This window comes from Rhinolophus sinicus, linkage group LG11, assembly GCF_036562045.2.
Source record: "Rhinolophus sinicus isolate RSC01 linkage group LG11, ASM3656204v1, whole genome shotgun sequence".
NCBI classification, from domain to species: Eukaryota; Metazoa; Chordata; class Mammalia; order Chiroptera; family Rhinolophidae; genus Rhinolophus; species Rhinolophus sinicus.
In genome coordinates, this window is record NC_133760.1 from 30,229,964 (window position 1) to 30,254,556 (window position 24,593).

At 45.7% G+C, this 24,593-nt stretch overlaps 1 protein-coding gene across 5 annotated transcripts in view; it reads right to left on the bottom strand.

The window, feature by feature from the left end:
- ZFHX3 (zinc finger homeobox 3) overlaps positions 1-24,593 on the bottom strand; it is a 244,918-nt gene that overhangs the window by 34,950 nt on the left and 185,375 nt on the right. For 4 of the 5 annotated variants that reach the window (XM_074314649.1, XM_074314652.1, XM_074314648.1 and 1 more), the window contains one exon: positions 10,619-10,726. In XM_074314649.1, coding sequence (XP_074170750.1) covers positions 10,619-10,726 — 108 coding nt within the window. The remainder of the gene's footprint in view (positions 1-10,618; positions 10,727-24,593) is intronic. The other variant, XM_074314650.1, reaches the window with a different exon arrangement.

Consider the following 24,593-nt stretch of genomic DNA (forward strand, 5'->3'; position numbering starts at 1 on the left):
CTTTCTGTAACTGGTAGGAACCTTAGCACTTTGTGGTTGGGCTAGAATTAAATGAGGGGCCCAGCCAGTGCGGGTGGATCTTCCAGTCCCCTTTTGAATGATTCTTGCCAACAGGATCTACAGGATCTACACTCAGGGAGAAAAGCCCGGCGGCCTGGTCCCAAAACTACAAGTTTTTCCCCTCAGACCAAAGATTAAACATGGCTGTCCCTTAGCAGGACACAGCTGCATTTTCAAAGAAATCCAGAAGGAATAACCACCATGTGTTCTACCAGCAGGGCAATCCAGAATAATGACAAACTGCCTTGCTTATGGAAATCCTGATCTTTCCACATGTCCTAGAGAACCTCTGCGAAAAGAGGACAAATACCACTGGGTGCTTTCCGCTTTGCAGAAGGAGAAGCATCTTTTCAGTGCTGGCTTCCCAGGCCTTGGCACCTGCAGACCACACCTGCCCAGGGCCCCCTTCGCTTCAGCCCTAGGAAGGATGCCGAGATGCACACCAGCCCCTGTGTGCACAAGGCCACAGTCTGGGAACAGGGGATCACACCACGCTGTGCGGCCTCTGCTTTCCCAGGATGCAGCCTCAAGGTGGAGTGGCGGGCCCATGCTGAGTGGTGGCTCCAGTTGCCTGCTCTGCATCTTTGAGGAGAAAACAGTGCTAAGCCCTACACCAGAGGCATCAATCGTTGCACTAATTCCTTGTTGAAATAGGCAAAAGGCTGCTTACCCACACTGATTTGAGCTACCAAAGGGTCATCCCACAATTCAATTTCAAGATACCTTGCTCCCTCTGGGTCAGATTTGTGAATGAACCACCTATCAAAACAGCCAACAGCCACCTCCTCTTTTAGACCAACATTGGCTGACGGTCTATTCAATAAGTTCTAGACATTGGGCTGCCATCATGAGCCCAGCTTGTGCCAGGAGCTGGGGACCAAAGGGACTTGATATCCCTTTGAGGTATGAAGTCAGCTGGACTGCCTTGGGTCTCATCAGTTCCCCCAAAATGTCCTGTCCTCCCCCCGCACAGAGAGCCTCCTGCACTGTGCAGACACCATCTGCAGCTGTGATCACAGTGTTCTGTGAGGATGGTGGCCATGGTCGGGGACTACACCAGGGTCTGCATTATCACTCTGTCCTCTGGCTTAATTACAGGATTAAGATGACCATGAACTTGGAGAAAACCAGAACGGGCAGGACCTTAGAGACACTTGAACTGACAGAAGAAAAAGTCTAGAGGTACAAGATGTAGGTCAACACAAGGGAACATGTGGGTCATTCTGGGACCAGGCCGAAGTTAATTAACAGAAGCTCATCTAGTACCCATGGAATCAAACATTAATTAGGGTAGTTAGGGTCTCTGAGCCCTAACACAGCACAGACTCCCAGAGATTGGAATATAACAATGCTCTTCCAGTTTTTTCTTCCTTCCAAGCCTATCTTCCCAAATTTATACAGTGAAACTGAACTTATGAAAATAAACACATACGTAAAATCTAGGTCCAGCATGGTGACAAGACACAAAGAGCCCTGGGCTTAACTTTTCAGTACCTTTAGCAAATCAACTTTCCTCACGCTCCCCCATGGACTTCTTTGTGCTTGTCCAGGTTTGACAGGGGTGTGTGAGAATCGGTATTTGGGTAAAAAAAGATCTCACTCAGGTCCCTGTAAGGCTGGAAAATGGGAGTGATTCTCCACTTTCTCCTGTACGTTTAAAGGAACCAAGACCAGAAATGTTTCCTCTTGGAATTTTGTACTGTCCAGAGACAGGGAAACCCCTCACTGAGCCACATTCATGTCCGCGTTTCTCAGTGTCCACGGAGCCCCCACACTCAGGTTGCTCAAAGCCCTCCCTGGGCCTAGGACAAATGCTCTGTGTGACAGGGTGGGACGTGCTCTCATGCACCTTTGGGGACACCTCAAGGACTGATGGTTTCACGTGTTGTTCTCCTGTGGCCACGTTCTCTGTACAAAAGCACAGTCTCCTGGCTGAGTCACAAAGCACAGTGGTTTGCAGTGCTGCCACAACCTGATCCAGATCCCGGCTGCGTGACCTCAGGCATTTTACTCGACCACACCGAGCTTTCAGTTTCCTCATCTATCAATGGGAGAACAGTCTCTGCTCACAGGGTTTCTGTGAGGCTAGCAAAAAAGATCAGGCGTATTAAATCTACCACAGAGTCCAGCGCAGGATGAGAGCTCTAACATTTGTTGCTATGGTTTCATTTTTGGAAGTATCTCTGGGAAATAATATGGGTCGACGTGTGGCCATAGAACCACAGCGTGCAGGGAGAGGCCTGGTTTTAAAGATAAACACAGACAACCTTGATTTGCCTTCTCCATAGATCAACATGGAACCGTCTTACTAACCCACGGGCTTGAGGTCTAAAAAGCAGAACGTAGAATAACGTGGACTCGAAAGTGTTTATTTTACCAACAGATTGTGGATGACCATTCTAACAGTATTAAGCACTTGCTAGGTGCTGGAGATTACAAAAATGGATGAATGAGGGGATGGGCAGAGATGAACAGGCAGAGCACAGAGGATTTTAGGGCAGTGAAAACACTGTACGATACTATAATGATGGATACATGTCATTACACATTTGTCCAAACCCACAGAATGTACACCACCACGAGTGAACTCTAAGGTAAACTATGGAATGTAGGTGATTATGATCTGCCAATGTAATTTCATCATTGGTTAAAAACAAACAAACAAAAACAACAACTACCATTCTGGTGAGTGATGTTGATAATGGGGGAAGCTATGCATGTGTTGTGGCCAAAGATAATGGGCAATCTCTACCTCCCTCTAAATTTTGTTGTAAACCTAAAACTGCTCCAAAAGAAAAGTCTTGTTAAAAAACAAAAATGAATGAATTAATGAATGAATGCGACATAGTCCTGACCATAAAGAGCTGAGAATTCTGTTTGACAGCTAGAGAAACAAGATTTTCAACTTTTCTCCGATCTTCTTATAATAAGAGAAAATTACCATGTTATATACTCTTTAGCTCTATAATCTGGGGAACATATCCTTGACCCAGAAGGCAAATTAGGGTTTCATCACAAATCCGACACCCAGGAGTTCCCATCGATGAGTCCTAGTTCTCTGGCCGTTACAACAGAGATAAAGTTGGACCCAGGAAGAATGTGAGTGGCTAACAAAAGTGCTCTGATATTCCATGAGAAAGGTACCATGGCATTTTTAAGAAAATCATGACCATGATTTTAATAACAGAGGTACTTCCCCGCATCAGTACAAAACCTAAAACACGAAAAAGCCAGAAAGATGAACATGACCCCTTTCCAAGAACAATATGTAAATTTACAAGGTATTTTTCTATAGTGATGAAAAATGATTTGCTCCTTAACCTATATTTTCATGGTCCTTTATCTATACACCTTGATGATAATTCTCATGACGCTGCGAGGTAGTTAGGTAATGACATACTAGGCCCCTCCTAACAAGTGTGTTCCTGACTTTTTTGCATATCCTGTATCTGCCTTAGACATATGCTCAAAAAGTGTTTGCTCAGTTGATGTGGTCCCTATCTTTCTTATGACTTACCATATAAATTCTCAAAGCCAAAGCCTCTGAATTACTGGAATTCAGGCGAGTGCAGATAGGTACCACACCCTATATCTATTTTTGCTTCCCAACATAAAAATAGTTCAAATGGTTTGTTTTCAATTGTGAGACAGAATTCTGCCTGCAGTGACTTTAAGCAGCCAAGTTATACTGAAAGTGGCCTGGACAAAAGAAAAAAAAAAGGTGGGAAGTGGAGGTGGGGGAGGGGTACAAGTGGACTCTGGAAAAGCTGACATAGCTGCACAATTCCCATCTGTGTGCAAAAATGTAAAACCAAAAACAGTTTCCGTTGGCAAGAACAGGAACCACAAAGGGGCCATGCAAGCCGGGCTCCCAGCATTCCCTCACATGCACCCTACTGCAAAAGCAAATTTACTTTTGGGTGAGGTGGAAAATGGAACCAAGTGCCAGAAGGACATAGAATTCGGCCAAAATGATTTTTGCAGAGGCGTGGTGGTGGTGAATGGCCTGGCTTCCAGCCAATGACGGGGCTGGGACATGGGCAGCCACTCAAAGGCACCCACCATGAGTCTCCAAGGATTTCTCCATGGATGTCTGCATCACACTGAGCTCTGACAACAGTGTGATGGTTCCCAGTGACCCAGGACTACCATGTTTCCCCGAAAATAAGACCTAGCCGGACCATCAGCTCTAACGCGTGTTTTGGAGCAAAAATTAATATAAGACCCGGTCTTATTTTACTGTAATATAACACCGGGTCTTATACTAATTTTTGCTCCAAAAGACGCATTAGAGCTGATGGTCCGGCTAGGTCTTATTTTGGGGGAAACACAGTAGGCAAGAGAACGGGGTGCTCTGATGCCCCACCAAGAAAGGCGGGCTTGGTACTATCCTACCTTCATGGAAAGAGCCCCAGGGGCCAACTGAAACTCTGCCCAGGCTTCTGACCCACCTATCTCTACTAGCCATAACTAAGGGAAATCCTTCAGTTACCAGCATTCTGACTTTAGAAACTCATACTCTCCAAGATTCTACACTACCGTATAACTGTCCCTCCTCTAATTCTATTTTTAAGGTGTTCCGGGAACCGCAAGAAACCACTTAGACCAACCTGCCATTTTAAAGATCTGGAGACTGAGGTCCAGAGACCTAAGGTCAAGCTGCTAATCTTAATGGCAGTGAGGTCTCGAGCCCTGGTCTTCTGACACCGAGTAGCCCAATGCTTTTCCTAACACACAACACTTCCTCTCAGCACATACTGTTTTTTGTCTTTATGGACTCCATTTGTAAGAAAGGGTTTTTGTAGTCCCCTTCCATTCTCTGTCTCTGTCACAGATTGCATTTCAGGCACTAAGTTCCCCATACAATGGCATCTCTATTTATACAAAGCTGTAAACAACAGGGAGAATAGGGGGAGGGCTGGTAATAGATTTCCACCAGGATGTGCCTGACCTGCTCTTTTTCAACCTCAGTAATTAGAAAGGCAGTGGGTCTGTGGGAATTATTCATACACAGTGAGAAAGGCACACTATACATTTATGTTAAACATGTCAAATCCGATTGAAATCATGCCTGCCAGCACCGTATTCCATAAACACACTTTCCCTCACAGTCGCCCAGCCCGTGCCAGCCCATTAATACCTCCTTTAATAGCAATCTTCCGCAGATTCAAATCAGGGACGCTCCACTGCACTAATTGCTCTGTGCTAGGTGAGCATCATGGATTTAAAAAAATTATTAAAATAAAATCCCTTCAGGCTGTTCCCCTAGAAAAACAACACTCAAACTATAGTTCCAACTCAAAATTTTACAAATCTATAAACATGGACATTACTGAGGGGTTTCTGAAGCATTATCATGGGGTTTGTTTAAGTTGGGCTATCCCACCCCCACCATCCACCTTCTGTTTTGTTTTGTTTTTTAAAGCACCAACACCCCCTGGTCATCTTGTCTCAAATTAGCTTAACTAGACCCCACTTAATGCTCTGTGGCTGGAAACCATGGCGGCTACAGGATTTAAATAACCATCTTGCTATGATTCTTTGCCAAGAGTTCAATTTTTTCCCCTAATTATTGGTGATAAAGCATCCCATTAATTGTATATCACTTAATTTATAGCAATTAATGATTGATTGGACAATCACAACATTAATTATTGTTCAGTTGCTGACACTGGGGGCTCTTCAATCTAGAACACACTCGTTCGAATCCACACTGCTAAAAGAGAACAAGGGACCATTTTCACGTTTCAAAACAGAAAACCACAGAGTTGGATGGTGAGAATGGCGGTGCATTAGGGACGAGGCTTTGCTTCACAGAACCTTCCTGCACCCTCCATTGGTCCATGAGAGAGCTTTCTACTTGCCCCGAGCAGATGTGACCAAGGGCTGGTACACGTGCCACCATTCGCCATCATGGGACCCAGGCTGGGGCTGGCTGGCGGGTGTCACTGGTCCACGTTTTATAGATGAGACAACCGAAGCTCCAGGAGGCTAAGTGCCCTGACCAAAGTCATTCGCTAACGGGTGGGCTGCATGACTCCAAATCGAGAGAGTTCTTGCCACTTCACCATCCTGCTTTCAGACTGAGCATAACGCTGACTTACCACAAGGCACACTCATCTTGAACATACATGTGGCTGTCATGTCACTGTTGCCACCGCACAGCTTTAGGAGGGGCTACTCCTCATACTTAGAAGGGACATGAAAACTAGATGAAATGATTAGCCTGAAAAATGCCATTCTTGGAGAGCATACTGGTAGGAGCTTGGGCTCTGCCCTAAGTTAGTGAGTGGGAGAGCCAGCAAGCAAGTCTGAGCCTGCCTGCATGCCTTCTGGCAACTTGCTTTCGCCGCAGGACTCAGTCTACTTATCTGCAAAATGGCAGGGAGAGGAGGGTAGCTACGTACAGTATCTGTTTCATGGAGTGTGGGGTGAGAATCAAATGAAATAATGTATGTAACATATAAAAAGTAATGCTTCCCACCTCTTTTTCACCTTATAGCACACGCAGAAAATGATGGCAAATTGGTAAAATAGATGAAGTGGCAACTGACCCTGCTGCAGCAGTCCCTGGCCCTCCCTGGCCAACCCAAGGGCTGTGGGGATCAGCACACCCATGTACCTGTGAGCCATTCCTGGCATGGCTGCTGGCAAGGACAGGTGTGATGCACTAGAATGGTGCCTGGCAGAGTGAGAGCTTAATGTAGCCTTAATAATAACTGGAAAGTTATACTTGCACTGCATTCTCTCAGGGTTAGTTCTGAGTATCTATAGCTGCACTGTCCAGTATGGCGGCCACTAGCCATGTGCAGCTGTTTAAATTTAAATTTAAACATAAACGTGGTACTAACCACACTTCAAGCACTCAAGAGCCATATCTAGCTAGTGGTTACTGTATTGTACACCATACTCGCAGAACATTTCGATAGCACAGAAAGTTCCAAGGGACAGCACTAGGTGGTCCTCACATCACCACTAGAGTGTTCCATTCCCTGAAGGTGAGACCTGTCACCTCACTGAACCTGTGACCGGTGGAACTCTGTCCAGTGCCCTGCACACGGGGCGGGACCTGGGCACTGCACGTGAGACTGGTGCTGCCATAATTCAAATCACTATCTTGCTTGTCTTGCTGTCACTCAGGTAAAAGGCCTGCCATCTAAATAAAATAAGCCTAAACAGGGTTACCAACAGACACCAAAAAGGAAACTGGGAGTCCCATCCCAATGTGAAATAACTAAAACTTTTTAGTAAAGATTCTCCATTCCTGCACAAACTGGTTACTTTATCGAGAGCTGAGAAAATGCCAGGTATCCAGGCCCATTTGAAATATTATTCATCTGCATCATGAGCAGTCACTAATCAACAGCGCAAACTGTGAAATCCCTATTATTTCCTTGCCAGGATGGAGCACTCCCCATCACATTGCATCCGATAGGAACACTGCAATTTAGGGAGTAAATGGAACAAACGCGGGCACTTTTTATAAAATACTGAAGATCCCAAGGAAAGTTCAGAAGAGGTTGCTGGCACCGACATCGATTCCAAGATCAAATCGACCGAGTTCCTTAATAAAGCCTGTCATTATACACTCAGACAATATAGACAAAATTCTGCTTCGGGTCAAGAGAGGATCATTTACAGGAGTCGGGGAAGAATTTTCCCTTCTCTCTTTACTACAGCACAACTGGCAGGGTGCACCTCTGAGTTACTCCTTCATTCTCTGTCCTGGCTTTGTCTTTCGGAGATTAAGTATGGCCTGTTGTTTGAATGAATGAATGAGAAAGAGGAGGCTTATTAAAGACATTTGTTTTTATGGTGTTCATTCTAAGTATCCTAGTAGGTTCCCGATCACCTAGCATGTCCATGAGCACCGAGCACCGTGGAGACACATTCCCACTGAATTATAAAAACTCTGAATGTGATTTAATTGAACCACCCTCAATAAAGCTTGCCCATAACTTGGGTACGGACTAGAGAAACACATACAAAGTGCCTGGCAAAGGGTCTGGCACACAGTAGGAGCTTTGCAGATGACAGCTACTTTTTGTTGTTTTCTTAGCGTCCTCAGCATACAGAATGCAGGAAACATTTGCACCAAATATCATTTGCCGGATCCCACTAAATCCTTATATGTTGTCCCTCCTCAGCGTCTCAAAATTACCAGAAGCCACAAGCTACCTAGCAACTTTTGCATTTATATGGGAGGACCCAAAGGGGAACAACTACTAGTTTTCCTAATCTTATTTAACTTAGCTATTAAAAACAACGACAACAACTCTTCCTATCAGAGCTTACTATATGCTGGCACTGTTCTAAGATTCATTCCCATATTCACATACTCTGCACAACTATCCCATGGAAGTAAGTACTATTTTTAATCCTCATCTCATGTAAGGAAACAGGCACAGAAAGGGGAAGGTACCCTGACCCAGGTCACACAGCTAGTAAATGGCAGAGCCAGGATCAGAAACCAGGCACCAACACTGTGGAAACAAAAGACAGACAGTCTGGAAGCTTCCTCAGTCTTCAAACTGCATTTGTGAAATCCTCTTTCCAAGTTCATATTCTCCGGGAAGATATGTTTAATTGCTATCTGTCTGCAAAGTTTGTTTAGATCTCACCTTAACAGTACAGCACACACTGGGATCTCGGTCCATGCAAAGCAACACAGGACGATCCTACGCCCACACTCGGGGCCTCTGAACACAGATGTCCATCCCCTCCTTTCTGGTCCTCCCCGACAAATCTCCCTAGGTGCTCATGCTGGGCCCTATCCCTCCGCATTATCTCGAGCACAGGCCTCTGGACGGCACAGAGCCCAGCCCCAAGGGGGTGGTAAACAGCATGGAGACAGTACAGCCCGTCCAGTGCCGTCCATTCACACAGCTGCAGGGACGCCCCGTCGTCATCTCCCAGGACACACGGACGGCGACTCACAGCCTACACTGCGCATCCCGCCCGATATTTGGAAATGGCAATGCTGCCTCTCGATTTTCTCTTTTCCGGGCTGAACAGCCCCAATTTCTTCTGCCTCTTCTCAGAGGTAGTATTTCTCAACCTTCAGTCATTTTCATTACTCTCCTCTGGCCTCTCTCCAAGATTCTGTATCTTGTTTAAATTGTGAAGGCCAACACTGAACATGATTTAAGAACAATTGTGCCTGGAAACGTAACAAAGGCCCAACCAGTATAGATTCCAGAAGGTAAATATTTTCTCAAAAAAAAAAAAAATCTAAGTATTACAATATTAATAATGGAAGGCAGTAAGAATTAGGTTGACCAAATACAATAATTTCTGTTGCTTGTCATATCATTTCCTCTAATTATTGTGGTGGTTTCTGGGAGACTTATCTGTCCTGGTAAGTCTTCTCAGAAATGATTTTGCTCCTCCTCAAAAAAACCTAAGCTTTTCTTCTTAGTTTTAGCTTCTCTTTCCCTCAGTACAGAAATCCAACATCATGAAAAATGGCAGTCCCTCTTCTCTGGACGCCAGCTTTTGCAGAAATAGCACTTCCTTTCCTGATTTCTTCAATTTCTGCTGCTTTTGGTAAGACATTCTCCTGCCTGGCTGCACTGCCTGCCTCCCTTTTGGGTGCATTTTAGGGTGTGGGTGCTCACCTGGGGGCCAGGTAGGACACACAGAATATGCAGAGCCTGCCCATGCCCCCAAATGCATCAGCGCTGTCTCTTTAAGAGATTCAGAGGTGACCCCAATCAAGTTCCACATGGCAAAACCCTCTGCTGGGCTTGGGAGCACGTGGGATAGGGGACTGGACCTGAAATGGAGGAAGAATCACATCCAGAGCAAAACAACACGGAAGAGCTGCTAAAGAAACGTGACCTCAAAAACACAGAAGCCCTGAGCACAGCCAGACACCTGGATGCTCAGTAAACAAGATGGCTTGGGGGCTATTTGAAAAAACTTTAAAAATTCTTTTTCTTCCCCCCTTCTTTTGCCTCCCCTCCCCACTCCGGTTCAAGGTGTTGTTTCTCAGTCTAGTTGTGTAGGACACAGCTCCCTGGCCCTGCTGGTATTAGGAGCCTTGCGCTCCCCCGGCTGAGGCAGTTGGTCGCCAGTCGTTGGTCGGCCGCTGACAGCAGCTCACGGCAGCTCTCGCCGGCTGCTTGCTGCTCACACTGGCCACCGGCCACTCACGCTGGCCACCGGCCACTCACGGCAGCACACGGTAGCCCACAGCAGCTCACACCAACCTCCGGTTGCTCACGGCAGCCCAGCTCCAGGGAGAGCTATTGTTCACAATCTTAGCTGTAGAGGGCGCAGCTCACTGGCCCATGTGAGAATCGAACCATGATCTCAGCGTTAGGGAGACGGCGCTCCAACCACCTGAGCCACCGGGCCGGCCCTAAAAATTCTTTAATACAACATAACAGGAGAATGGAAGTGACCACTCAAGGAAGCAAAACCAAAATCCTTCTCCAACCCGCATAGAGCCACCCATTTTTCTGGGTAGATTAAGGGTGTGTCTGCTCCCTGACCCCCCCAGCCTCACTCTTTCAGGGCAGACACCTGGGGGCTGGCGGGCTGCCACACACACTACCTGTCCACTTGCTCTGGTCCTTCTCGCCTCCACTCTCTTGGTCTTTAGCAACCTCCTCTGGATCGGCAGCCGCTTCACTGGGCCCTTCAACATCTTCAACGGCTTCTTCTGAAACAGAAGAAAAACAAAATGTCAATGATTAAAAGTAGACAGAAGGTGCAGGACTGTTCGCTCCTACTCCCAAGAATTACCAACCAGAAAACACAGGCGCCAACGACCGTCCCTCCTCTCTTCCCAGTGGCTCCTGAAAGGCCAACGGCACTGCGGCTATGCCAGGGTCTGGGTAAGCAGTGGGGACAACGCTTGTTGATACGAGACTGTGACTTGCTCTAGCTGTGTGGATATTTCCAGATGGATTCTGAATGCCTCATTTGAGCTTCTCTTACTGAAAAGCCAATTCTGTTGAAGAAGTAACTCTATCCAAATTCCCGAAGTTACATGCAAGCCTTTTACACTTGAAAATGCAAAATTTTACACTTTTGAAAGGGCAAAAAAGGAGTTTCTTCCCTAGCTCCAATCCCAAGGCATCCTGGCATTGAACTAGACTGGACCCATTCACTGACCCCTTGCAGGACCTGTGCACATGCCAGATTGCAGGGTTTTGTTTTGGTTTTTCAACAGTCATTTCATATCCTGAAGAGTCATAGAATATCAGTGATATGACTTTATCAATGTGAAGAGTTCTAGAAAATGTCATCTGTGGGCATGCGAGGCGTCAGTGGCGAGAAGTTAGATTTGTAGAGAAAGGGGGGAAAATGTAACAGAATTGACTTTCCTTTCGAAGTCACTCCATTCCTCACCCATCACTGGTTTAAAACTAACTAAGGAAATTGTCTCCAGCTCAACACACAGTCCTCTAGTGAAGGTAGAAGAGCGGTCATTTCCAACATTAGGTTAATCATGAAGTAAAGTGCTATTTGCCCAAGTGGGGAAGAAGAGGATACGACCCTCCAGATGCCGGGGAAAAGGAAGTGAGACATTTCTCTCCTGCTCTCCTGGCCCTTTGGCTCATTATCCAAAGCATTCATTGAGAACGGGTTAAACGAATGAATAAGGCAGACAAACCAAGGTGGGTTACTGCTGACATTATGAGGACACTTTGAAGAGCACATCTTCCTGAATGCAGAGATTTAAACACCTGCCTACCCACGTGTATCACGTGAGGCCGGCACTAGATCAGATCCATGGGGACCAGGCGTTAGGGTCCAAACTCGGACCGTGGATTTGGCTCTCTGTCCAGTGTCACCCTAGGTCCCTCCAAAGGCAACTCTACTTTTCAATATTTCAAGGTATAATACCCTCCAACACTCCAGAAAATAGCTTCTAAATTTCATCCCACAAAGGAAGTAAAAAGAGTTCAAAGTACATTGACCTCAGAGGGTTTATGAAACATTTGAGGAAGAAAGTATCTGTTTAGTCAGATTTTCCTAATTCTATCCCAAAAGACAATGGAAGTCCAAGGAATGGAAAACTGAACTAGGAGTCAGGGAACATTCCTCCTTCATTATCATGAATAGGGGATTTATGAGGCAGTCATGGGGACACAGGTGAAGTAAGATACAGCTTATTTTCAACTCCACCTAAGAGGCCTCCACATATAATTTCTATGTCTCCTTTTTGCTCACTGTATGGTAAAATTAACATTGTCTCTCTACACCCACGCTGAGATCAAACCGAAAAATCAGGCAGCCATGGCTTGAAGTCAATCAGATACACAGAGCCATATTAACACTATACAGCATTTAGTAGGGGAAAATATATATAAATATATGCATATATATGTATACATATACACATACACACATATACATATACACAAGTGTTAGTAGAGCAATAACAAGCAAGTTAAACAGTACGATATATTTACCATCTTAACTATGTTCGGGCAGGATGTTCAATGCATATTTTTAGGCATTTGATAAAATTATTCAACACCATAATTATAAAATCCATCTTTGAATGGTGATACCAGCATTCAGTCAATCGATATTATTAAATTGGGTCTACCCAAAGTAGCTGGGTCTCTTAAAATATGCTCATTTGCCCCAATACATGCTGTGATGCAAAATATCTATAGTACCGATACATTTATCAAATTTGATTATGCAAAGAGATGGCTCAATGGCCTCTCTCCAGCAGGCGCACACACATTATCATCTTAGACGGAGGCAATCTGACACCTACACAACAGAACATTCTGATGTGGTGATGGACAGTGTTTAAAGGTAAGTGCTGCCTGCCCTGCAGAGGGAAGGAATTTGTCCACTGGGAGGCCGTCTCCAAGGCCAGCGCCTCTGTCTTGTGCATTTGGTGGGCTGCAGCCATCAGAGCACCGAGTAAAGACTCATGGTCACTCTGGCACTGACCCATTCTTTGGGCCTTTCTAGACATATCTATTCAGCAGAGACTGTAAAGGATCAGCACATCATTGACGCAATGAGCAAGGAACCTGCAGTGCTTTGTTAAATATTCCTGGAACCTTCATTCATGTGCCCACTGGAGGCTTTGTTTTCTTCCCTCCGTGCCCTACTATAAGCAGAGAAGTGAAGGCAGCTGAGTTCTAATAAGAGGACAGACAAGAGAGATTAATGCAGGAACTTATTTTGCCTCTTTCTTTTTTTCTTTTTCACTTTTCCTTCTTTTCTTAATGATTTAAAAATCAAGTCATGGGTGGACGGGTGGCTCAGTTGGTTGGAGTGTGAGCTCTGGGCAGCAGGGCTGCGGGTTCAATTCCCACATGGGCCAGCGAGCTGCACCCTCTGCAACTAGAGTGAAGTCAATGAGCTGCCGCTGAGCTCCCGGGTGGCCAGATGGCTCAGTTGGTAGGAGCGCAGGCTCTCAACCACAGGTTTGCCTGTTTGACTCCTCAACTCCTGCAAGGGATGGTGGGCTCCACCCCCACAACTAAGATTGAACACGGCATCTTGAGCTGAGCTGCCGCTGAGCTCCCGGATGGCTCAGTTGGTTGCAGCGCGTCCTCTCAACCATCAAGGTTTCTGGTTCGACTCCCAAGGGATGGTGGGCTGTGCCCCTTACAACTAACAACAGCAACTGGACTTGGAGCTGAGCTGTGCCCTCCACGGCTGGGATTGAAAGGACAACAACTTGAGTTGGAAAAAGTCCCAGCAGTACACACTGTTTGTTCCCCCAAAAAGTCCTGTTCCCCTTTTCCAATAAAATCTTAAAAAAAATCAAGTCATCTTTTTGAGTTCCTACATTTGATATTATAATTTGTGACTCATTCACTAAAAGGCTGTTATATCCTTGGTGGGAGGAGAAATAATTAAGAAACCCCTGGACAAGCCAGCGGCCTTTACAAGCAGACCAGTGTCCTCACCCCTAGCTGAAAACCAGGTCCATTCAGCCCAGCTGGCACTTCCCTGCAGTTCCACCTGTGACCTACAGGTGTCGCCCTCTGCATGGAGAGGCCTGGAAGGGCAGCTAACTGTAGGAGGAAGACACTGTCTGAGCCGCCTAACCTGAGCATGTGGAAGTAATATACACGTTCAAGTGAACTGTCTGGTCCTGGGGAAATAAAACAGGACATTCATAAGCAGTTACACCATCTGTCTTTATACCATCATCATCAACAGCAAGAGGAAAAATAGCTCTTTAAAATGGATGAAAGCCCAGGCTGTCAGTAACCACAAAACTGTGAGCTCTGAATACCACTAAAGGTAGAGAAATGATTAAAAAAGAGATACAAACTATGAATTCGTCTGGACAGCACAATGCTTTGCAGGCAGGGTATGTTTTATTGGTCCCAAACACCTAAAGCAACCCCTCTCACTAAGACCCAGGTCTCAGGCACCCCCAGGAGGGGCTTGGTTTCCTTGCACGGCAAACACAGGGAAACCAGGAGCCAATGGCATCCAGCTCTGAAACCAAGAACTGCGTCCACACACTGAGCTCTTGGGGCTGGTTATCTAACCCTTGCTCCTTTTAGGAATGTGTATTTGATACCCATGTGCTGGTAGAGTACAGAGTGGAGGGGAGGTCCCCCACCCCCAACACCCATGTAGTTGGTAGCAACTGGTCAGGGTCATGACAGAAGTCGATTTTTTTTTTTCTATAATATCAGCTACTGACAGATGGTGGAAACAAGTGATGACTTGATGGACCGACAGTTTGGTTTTATATGGAAAATCCTGTCTTTCCCTCAGAAGACAAAGCTGCTTTCCTTCACCAAGACATACAATAGCCACCGTGCCATTTTTACGCCAAAATAGACAAGTCGAAACCATCTTCTCCCCACAGAGATTAATACTATTTCAGGACCCAACCTGAACACACCAGGAATGCTTCCTCCAGGGCCCAGCCAGGACCTGGGTGAGGCGGGTCATTCTCTGTTCCCTCTGCCGCACCTGTTCATGGCAGGAGGTAGCAGCCCCAGCACATCCCAGACAGAAGGTCTGTTTGTAGGAAGACTCCGGAGGAGGCCCCTGTGAACCCCTCACAGAAGGCCTCACCCTGCAACAGCCCTCACACTGGGGCACCCCTCCTGTTTGCATGTGTTTTTATGTTAAAGGACCAGGGGAACAGAAGCAAATCTTGAATAACTGTGAAGTCTTCCTGGTATCCCTTCTGCCTTCCACTTTCACGTAAAACTAGCTGAAGGCCTTAAAAAAATCTATTTCCATCAGCACCTCCTTTTTACAACTGCTTCAGCAGAAAGCATTTAGCAGTGCTCGGGCCAAACCGAGACTGCTCACGTCACTCATGTCTCCTGATTAAGGGCAGAGCCCTCAGGTGTAAAGTAAGAATTTCAGCAGATAAATACATCCTAAAAGGGAAGGGTTGCTAGGGCAGCTTCGGTTATTGGGGCGATGATAACCAGAGCTCCAGAAAATTTCCCTTTCCTCAAGGTGGTTTTGCTTACCACAAATGCAAACTGTTCTCTTAACAACCTTATACTTAACCATGTTGGTGAAGGTGGCTGCATGATTTCCCAAACCGTGATGAATTCTGCTCCCCAAGGAGGTGGGTGTGCCACCTGGCAGCCCCATGAGGGATTTGCAATTTTATGAACAACCTGGAAATTGGTTTGTGGAAGGAGCACGGGGCAGAAGCCAAAGCAGAGGGGGCATCATCAAGAAGTCAGCACTCACACCACCTCACACTCCCTCCGAATACGTTACCTGAGAAAACTTACCAGTTGCTACAAAATAATACTGTTCATCAAGTACTGGGGCTGAGGGCTGTGTCCACTGGGTGTCTTCACAAATCGCTTACAGACTTGGAAGGAAGGGGAGTCAATCAATGACTCAGACTAGTCCCTCTGTTCCTAACCCTTAACAGGATAATGTGGATTAATTCAAACCTTCCCCCAAACCTGACAAAGCCCCCTTAGAGCCTCGATGTGAAAGAAATTTGGAAATTCTCATAAGAATCCGGGTGTCTGTACCCAAGGCTCTCAGGCGATCATATTACTTAAATAATACACCAATCTGGGATCCCTGAAGAATGAAATCGCTCTTTCCTTATTCTTTGGGGGAGCAGTGTTTGAGGGTGGGGTTGAAACAAAGTGCGTTTGCCTGTCGGCGGGCTCAGGAGCGGAGAAACATTAGCTGTCATGAACCACAATCAAATCAGGTTTGAAATATTTAGCAGTGGCTTGGAAAATGCGGCTGGTGCAGCCCTGACAGGCGGGATGCACAGACACCCACTTTCCATTATAATGGAATATCAGGCCTGTTCTGAATATGTATAACCCAGAAAAATGTATTGATTTTTCATTCGGCATTAAAAAAAATGAAATAGCCTGCAGCTGTCAAAAGCCTTTTGTTAAAAGCTCATCTTTCCTGGAATGAGGTTTACCAGAAACAAGTTTTAATTGTATAGAGGACCCCTTCTTTGAAAAACAAAATAACCAATCTGCTTCCTCTGCAGATAGGGTTAAAGCTTTTCCTTTCTCCATTTTCAACCTAATTAACCAAGGACAACCACTGAAGCAGGCGAAGCAGGCGGGAAAAGCCTGGCGTGCTCTGACCAGCAGGAGTGACACGCAGGGTGGAGGCCACTTTTTGCTAGAATCTCTGTGGTGGGTCGCGGGAGACACTCCATGACTGTGTCTTGTCCTCTTGTTCCTGTAACTCCTCTGCAGATGCTGGACTCTGTGGCTGCAGGCTCACTGTAGGACACTCCGACCAGTCGGCTGTCCTGAAATGTCTGTTGGCACAACTGGAAAACGAGGGCAGAACACTCCAGCCTGCCCAATCCTCTTGGATTTCCTTTTACTATCCATAAGAAACCACTAATGGCTGTACATAGTCTACAGAACCTGCATGCTTTATTTTGCTAATACAGGTCAAATCAAATCCCACAATATAAAAGGTCTAGACCACTTATTTTGAATAAGACCCAGTCCATTAAAATTCTGCTACAACAGAAACATAGGAGAGGATATGATCTGCAATGCTGATGGACAGACGGCCCTGCTGCTCCCAGGTTCTCACCCCTAGTCTCATTTTCCCTCTCAAAGCCAGGGAGGAAGACATAAATAGTGACGACGCTGTGGCTGCACCCAGGGGGTGGGCCACTAACTATGCCATTCTCCCCCCATGACGTTTTGGTAAGTGTGTCCTCACGGAATGGTGACTACAGGTCCTACCAGGAGATGACTGTCTATGTGCCCCAGGTTACATCCCACCTGCACAGTGACACCCAGATCCAGGGTGCAAGCGTCTACTCTGCACATTTTCGCAAATGTTTACTCCATGCTTTTACTCCCTAGGGTCTTTCCAGCCCTGACAGTGTGCCTGGAAACAGCCTGAGAGGTAGCTTCGAGTGCTTAGGTTTTCAGGGTTGACGACACCCCAGCCCCAGGAGTTTTCCCTTAAATCAAAGCGAGTTTGCTTCCCACAAATGCAAACTGTTCTCGTAACACACCTTATACTTGCAATGTTGGTAAAGGTGACGGCACATTCTCACACCTGCACATGGAATAGGGAACTTACAAACCTACTTCAAAGGTCTCTGTGAGTAATCATCTGAATATTATTTTCGATTGCTGACAAACTCTGTCCATCCTGTTTTGTACACCTTAATAGGCTGTAGACTGGTGGGGGATAATGCTAAATCACAAGACAAAGGGCTTGGGATCCAAATCCACACTGGTGAGTGGAACATTTTGAGATACAACTATCAATCTAGGCAGGAAACCTTAAAGGGGTGAAGGATGAGGGTAGGTGTGTGTATTGGGCCGGGGGTGGGGGGCAGGCAGGGGCTCCAGGCCTAGAACACTCATAGATTCAGCAACAGTGTACTATTTTCCCACCTTCTCAGGATAAGATGCCATTTCTTCTCCAATGGACATTAGAACTCCAGTGCATTCGCAGAGCCCAAGGCATTCAGTGACAAGCATTCTCTCCAGTGGATGGCAGGCCAACTGGCCTCCTGCCCAACCACTGGCCCACGCCCTTGTTAGATCCCTCTCTTCTGCAGGACCCCTTATGCTGGGTCTGAGGCACAGAGGACAGGAAAGGCAGAGGTATAAGTGTCCCCATCCAGGTCACCCTTATCTTTGGCATTTTCCATTTTCTCACCCATCTAAGCTCTCTGCCCAGGCAGCCATCCTGCCGAGGACCCTTCTCTACCAGCTGGAATGAACAGTCAGGGGTCCGCCTGGTGTTTCTGCAGGAAATTTTCCCATCCCAGTGGCTTAAAAAAAAAAAAAAAATGTGGCCAAACTGCTCACCAGTTGTTTTATACAAAGCTGCCATCTGGAAGATGACATTTATAAAAACAGATTTCATTCCTCCGAGCGGTACGAGGACGTGAGCAGGAGAGGAACTAGAGGACGCGTCGAGCTCAGACACACTCCCTTCCTCCAGTGACCCGTCCTTTTTCATGTGGATTATTTAAGTGATCGTTTTACCACCAAAATTCCTTTTACCACTAGGTGTTCGCTTACCAAATACACCTGGGGCAGCAGCGCCTGGAGTTTCTGGGCAGGGCTTAAAAGGCGGTGGCAGCCAGCCAGCCTTCCGCAGGGGCCGCCGGGCAGGGCTTTGCAGGACAACCCGACACTGAAGGAATCCGCCCTCCTCGCTGCCCCCACCCCAACCTTCTTTCCCGGTCCCCCACGCCTTCAACCCTGCCTTGGGCACCAGGCAAAAAGAATCCACACTCTGAAGGCAACTCCGGGTATTATTAAAATGACTAATTGGAGAATAGAGACCATTTATGCTTTTGTATATTTGAAGATCTTGCCACTGTTTATAGAAACAAGAAAAATGGGGACTGTGCGGCAAGAGAGAGCCTGGGAAGGCCGGGCCTGGGCTTCAGCCTGCGTGCTCAGCCTCTGCTGGATAAAGTAAGGCTGGTTAGACAAGGACGTGCTCCTGGAGGAGCCTCTCCATTTACTTTTGACTTAATTTCACCTCTAACTTGAGCATCGACGGGAGAGAGCATTTTATGGGTCCAAAGTGGCCACAGTCTGTCTAGGGGTCCCAGAGGAAATTTCCCCTCTTTGAGTTGTCCTCCTGTGCGAACAGCACAGAACGCCAGAGCACGAAGTGAAAAATGCTGCCGTTGTGTGGCGAGGGACAGGTCCTGCCATTTTTCCTCCCCTGGGTAAGGCCACTTGGTCATTTGTACAGTTTGTTAAAACCGCACTAGAATTAAAGGGGGTGTGGGGGGGAGGGTCAAGAGAGGAGAAAAAGGGAGGAAACGCCTCGAGCCAGTATTGCAACAAGTTCCATTTATCTGTGTTTTAGCAAAAGCACCTGGGTTGTCCCTTGCAGAAATGCAGAAAGGATAAAAGCAAACATGAGGTGACAAAGCACAAGGGAACTAAATGTGTCACTGACTCGCCTGGTGGCTATTCACAGGAAGATTTTTTTTTTTTTTTTTAAATAACTGAAAGACGTGAGTTCCAGTTTGTAAAATACAAACCCGACCCTGAAATGGTTTTGGAATCCACGCTGAACAAGAAATCCAGTTCTGTCCCAGAACTCTGAAGTAAACTGAATTCAGCAGGGATTAGTCCCCTTGGATTTCCACAGAGCTGGGACTGTGGCTGTTACTTTCACACATGAAATGTAAAAAAAAAAAAAAAAGGCAAATTCCCTGCATGTTTGTAGCAGAGCGTGATGTGATTGTGTTGTCATTTATGGGAAATAATCATGGGCCCCTCTCTCTCCTTTCCCCCTCCCCCATTTTCCAGTCCAAATAACCATGAAAAATTACACTTCAATGTCAGGCGACGACAAAGAGGCGTGCTCTCGGGGAGCTCAGCGGATTTGCAGGGGCTTTTCCTTTCTCTGGACAAAACTACCTTCAATTGTATTTCATTTAAAACGTGATCTAACAAATGCATTTTGACAAGTGCCTTTCTCTTTTTCTACTTTCTTTCAAACAGTATTTTGCACAGTTTAACCTCACACCGAACTGGAATGTTCTGGAAAGAAGAAGCATGCAAAACAGAAGGTCCTTGAAACCAAGAAGGGTGGGTTTTACCCTCCTCTGTTAAAAACAGAGTAGCAGAGGAAAATAATGATTGTAACTCAGTACGCCACTGAGAAAGAGAGGAGGAGGGGAGAGAGTAAGTGGTAATGCCTTCGCAGACAGAAGACTTGATAGGTAAAGGTAAAAACAGCCAGGGTTAGTAGAAGGAGGGTCTTGATGGAGGAAAGAGTGGCCTCGTATGCTTGCTCATTAGAATAAACCATTTCATGGATTTCGAAACATCATTTGAGATGTACAGTCAGAACTGAGGGTTCATGACCACGTGGGTGGTGAAGATGGGAAACCTCTCTGATGGGGTCCCACTTCCCTCCTAGTCCTCCCTCCTCTATAGGAAGGGACATTTTTCAACCAAGCAGATCTGCCTGAAAGCTTTTTAACATTCCAGGTGTGAGGCCTGAGCCGTCCCTACAAGCATCTGTCTTTCAATAGCACCCTGCTAGAAATAAACACTGCCAGGCTTCCACGGTTGGAGGAGAAAAGACAAGACAGATAAATACACAAGAGTGATAGGAAGAGTGTAAATAAAAAATAAAAAAATTAATAGTTTCCATTAAAGAAGACCGGTATCACCTTCTGAGTCAAAACTGACGTGGCTTGTCAGAGAAGGATCTTATGCTTAATGTAAAAAAAAAAAAAAAAATCTGTGACGTGTTTCCTAATTTATTTATTTGTAATTGGAAAATGTTGGAAACACATGGATGAAAAAAAGGCAAGGCAGGCCTGTCAGTGGACTTAAGCATCTGTATACAAATGAAGGTGTGTGGGAAATGAACAGGATGTACCAGAAGTGATATTAAATGATGGTGATTAGAACCTAATGGGTGTAAGTGAAACCTTGTGGGATGGTTCTCGTAACAGGAATGTCAACGTTGATGGATGCCATCTATACTGGAATGATAGCCAGGGAAGGAAAAGTGGAGCGTGATGGCCGAACAGACCCAAGGTGACACGATTTGACAATGTCAAAGGGAATGATGGGATATTTGGGGTGAAGAGATGCCGAATAACAAACTGAGAGAGAAAAAGGTGAACATTTCATTTCTAGCCATTAAAACGAATAACACACGACAGAGAAAAAATAAAACCATGACTGCAGGGGTCTGAGTCCGATGACCACCAACAGAGGGACTCGAAGTCCCAGCTCGTTCATTGCCTCACTCTTATGCCCACAGTATCTGAAGGGTCTCTAGCCTATTAAGAAAACAGCGTCACCTCTGCAGAGCACAGAATGCATGCAGAAATATTAGTCTGCCCCCACCAATGGACAGCAGAGTGAGGAACTGAGTGTCAATGAGCTTCACGTTGCGTGATCATAAGCCACTTATGTGGACAGCTGGTAAAACAAGCTGATTCATAAAAACAAAGCACAAACAAAGGCTTACACTTTCCAAAACAAATGTGGGAAACAGACATCAGGCCAACTTCAGGCAACACTGCTCCCAAAAAATCACCGGCTAAACTGCTCTCCCTTGGCCAGACCCAAGCGTGCATCAAGGTCACTGCATATGTAACAGTACTACACATCCCAGAATGCAAGGCTAGAAACGCACGCCGTTCTGGGGGTGGCCCAGAACAGTCTTACATCTCCAAGCATGCCTGGGGATTTGCAGGTGCCTACTCATTCATTGGTGCAAGCGGACAAGTGCCTGCCTCTGCCAGGAGCATTTACGGTCAAACCTGAGACATTTAAAGATGTGTCTACACGTGGAAAGTAAAAAACTGGGCCATCCTCCAAAACTCTCAAGTCCCCAAACGTGTTTCAGGCTGAAACAACCAGGCAGCAGAAAGCAGCATGTTTTAGTTGATGTTTCTTCCTAGGAAATTGCAAAGAAAGTGAAGCAGGAAGCTGAGGTACAGAGAAAATCCAAAGGTTTATGTTCAAGAGCTTTCCTGCATTAACAGGAGAAAAAGCAGACGGGGTTGCTAAACTGTTTTCGTTTTTAATATGCACCTTATACAGCTCAAAGGGAGAAAGAATATGCTTGGCTCTTCTTCCTCCTTTTTAGAAACTTCCAAAGTTATGCCCGTGGTTGAATACAAAACCTCTGTATTTTTAAAAGTTGGATCCTGTACAATGAAATATTCTTTTTCAAGGTTTTTAACAAAATGCCATTGCCACCACCACCACACCAGATCCTTCACAATGATTTTAGCTACAGCCGCCCCTCCTCAAAACTCCCAGAGCTACTGACTGCACTTTGGACTCGGCTTCAGGACTCCATATGCATCTATTCAGCTTTTCCACTTCTAAGGTGTTTCTTAGACCTAATAATACGCTGGTATCCCTTGAGAAGCGACACATTCCATTACGCACCCCCAAATTTATACTGTGATCCATCTCAAGGTACAAAAATATGCAGTCATGATTATCAAGGCAAACCACTCAATGAAAGAATTTAAATTCTAAACTCATACCCCTACTCTTTAATGGTAGGAACATTGGAATAGAACTGATACGTGAAACCCAGGAGAAAGAAAATATTGCCACAAGACAGTCATCAAGGCTCTGGGAAGAAAGTGCAATTCAGTGACAAAGAATTGGTACTTGGGACAGTTAGGAATAAGGGATCTAGAGAAATCTGTAGCACACAGTTACATTAAAAATAATAATTTTGGATGTTTAAATTCTTCTGTGTGTACACTGCAACTGGAGAATGTAGTAGAAAGTCCCAACAGGGAAACCCTTAAATCAAAATCCTCCCCAAACTTCTGAAAGTGGACAACTCTTTCTAAGTGAATATAGACCTCCAGCAGAAAGAGAATAAGGACAGGAAACCTGCAACAACTAAAATATTTTGCTTCACTTTGTAAGGCCAAGATTTCTAGCAAGAAACGGAGAGTAAAACAAGCCAAAGGTGTGGTAAGAAGTAGCCAGAAAGCAAACTGAAAGATGAGATCACCAGTGAGTAGGAAGGAAAAAAAAAAAAGTGAGTAACCAATTGAGAAACTTAAAAAGAAAGAAAGAAAGAAAGAAAAAAAACCTAGGTAAGAGTGTATCTTAAATATATATTATGGCAGGAAAAAAAACTGATCAATTTCTGTCTGAAAAGGTCTGTGAATTGACTCAACTACTAAAAAAAACTTTGGTGACGGGTTAGAAAGAACAGGAAATGTTCCAAGAGAATAGAAATGACAGAAAACCTTAACGACAGAGCCTTAAAGAAAAAGAATTTGAAGAATGGAGACATAAGCAAGAAAAGATGGATGGGTCAATGGACTAAAAAGCTACCTGTGTAAAATTTAGCTAGATGCAATTACGGCGGACAAATCAGAAATATCTGTGTTTTAGAAACATAACAAGGATATACACACAAATGTATCAAATAAAAAATAGGCAGAATAGTCCAAACAAGGATAAAGCATAAAAGCATAAATGTGAGTAAAAAAGATTGAGGAAGAAGAAATGATGGCTGTTTGCAGAAACTTGGTCATCAGAGGGATCTCCCTTTGTTTTCAGGGATTTGGGGGAGCTGATCACAGCACCTCAATTTTACAGACGAGGAGACCAGGTCTCAGAGAAGGGCAGGGCTCTAAGACCACACAATGAGGTGACCCAAAGAAAGAGCTCCAAAGGAGGATGAGGGGCATTGGCCACGGAGGGAGCAAGCGGTCATGGTGACACTTACACAGTCAGACAAACAAAGAAGGAAGCGATGGGCAGTCTGAAAGGTGAAACCTGGCCCCGTTTCCCAGACGCTGGCCCCTCAGCAACCTTCCTCAAGTAGAGCTGTGATATTGAGGCAAATGGACTGGTACCATGATTGTCCAAGGGAATACCTCCTTTTTCTTTACATTTTGAGACAAAAAGGCGTAGCAGGGATAAAAAAGGGCTCACGAAAACCAAAACCAACCACAAAGCAGCCCCAGATACCCAAGCTCAAGGCAAATAATACCATTAGGTTTCCGCCCTGTGCCAACATGGTACCCCAAAATACGATCACGTTTAAAGACAAGGACGAGCATAGCTTGCTTGCTCCCCGCCCCACCCCCATATTTATACACACACACTCCTCCCTTCATGCTATTTCTAGAAGGGGGAACCCCAAATGGCTTGGGGCAGTGCCTGTCATAGGTATTCTGGATCCAGGGTGAGGTCCAAGGGGCTGTCACAGCCCCGAATCCCTGCCACAGAGAACCAGCAAAAGCAAGTAATTGCTTTTTCCCCTTCCACTAATAAGCTTTTCAGCAGAGGAAGAATTCAGCTTCCTGTAGTCAACAGACCCTTTTTTCCCTGCCTCTCTTCGCTCCAAATAATCTAAAGTGACTGCAATTTCAGTCCTGGCTCTCCAGCATTCAGCTCCACCGGCTGAGGTCAGAGGGTGTCAAGTGAGGGCTCTCCATTTCTTTTCTCCGTTGCCTTCACACCACCCATGCTTCTTTGTAACTGAGGCAATCTGCCTCCCCTGCCCGGCCGTTATTGTATCAGCAGCCCACAGTGCACACGGACATCAGTCAGGATGCCAGGAAATGTTTCTGAAGGCCCAGAAAACACTCGGGAAAGAAAAAA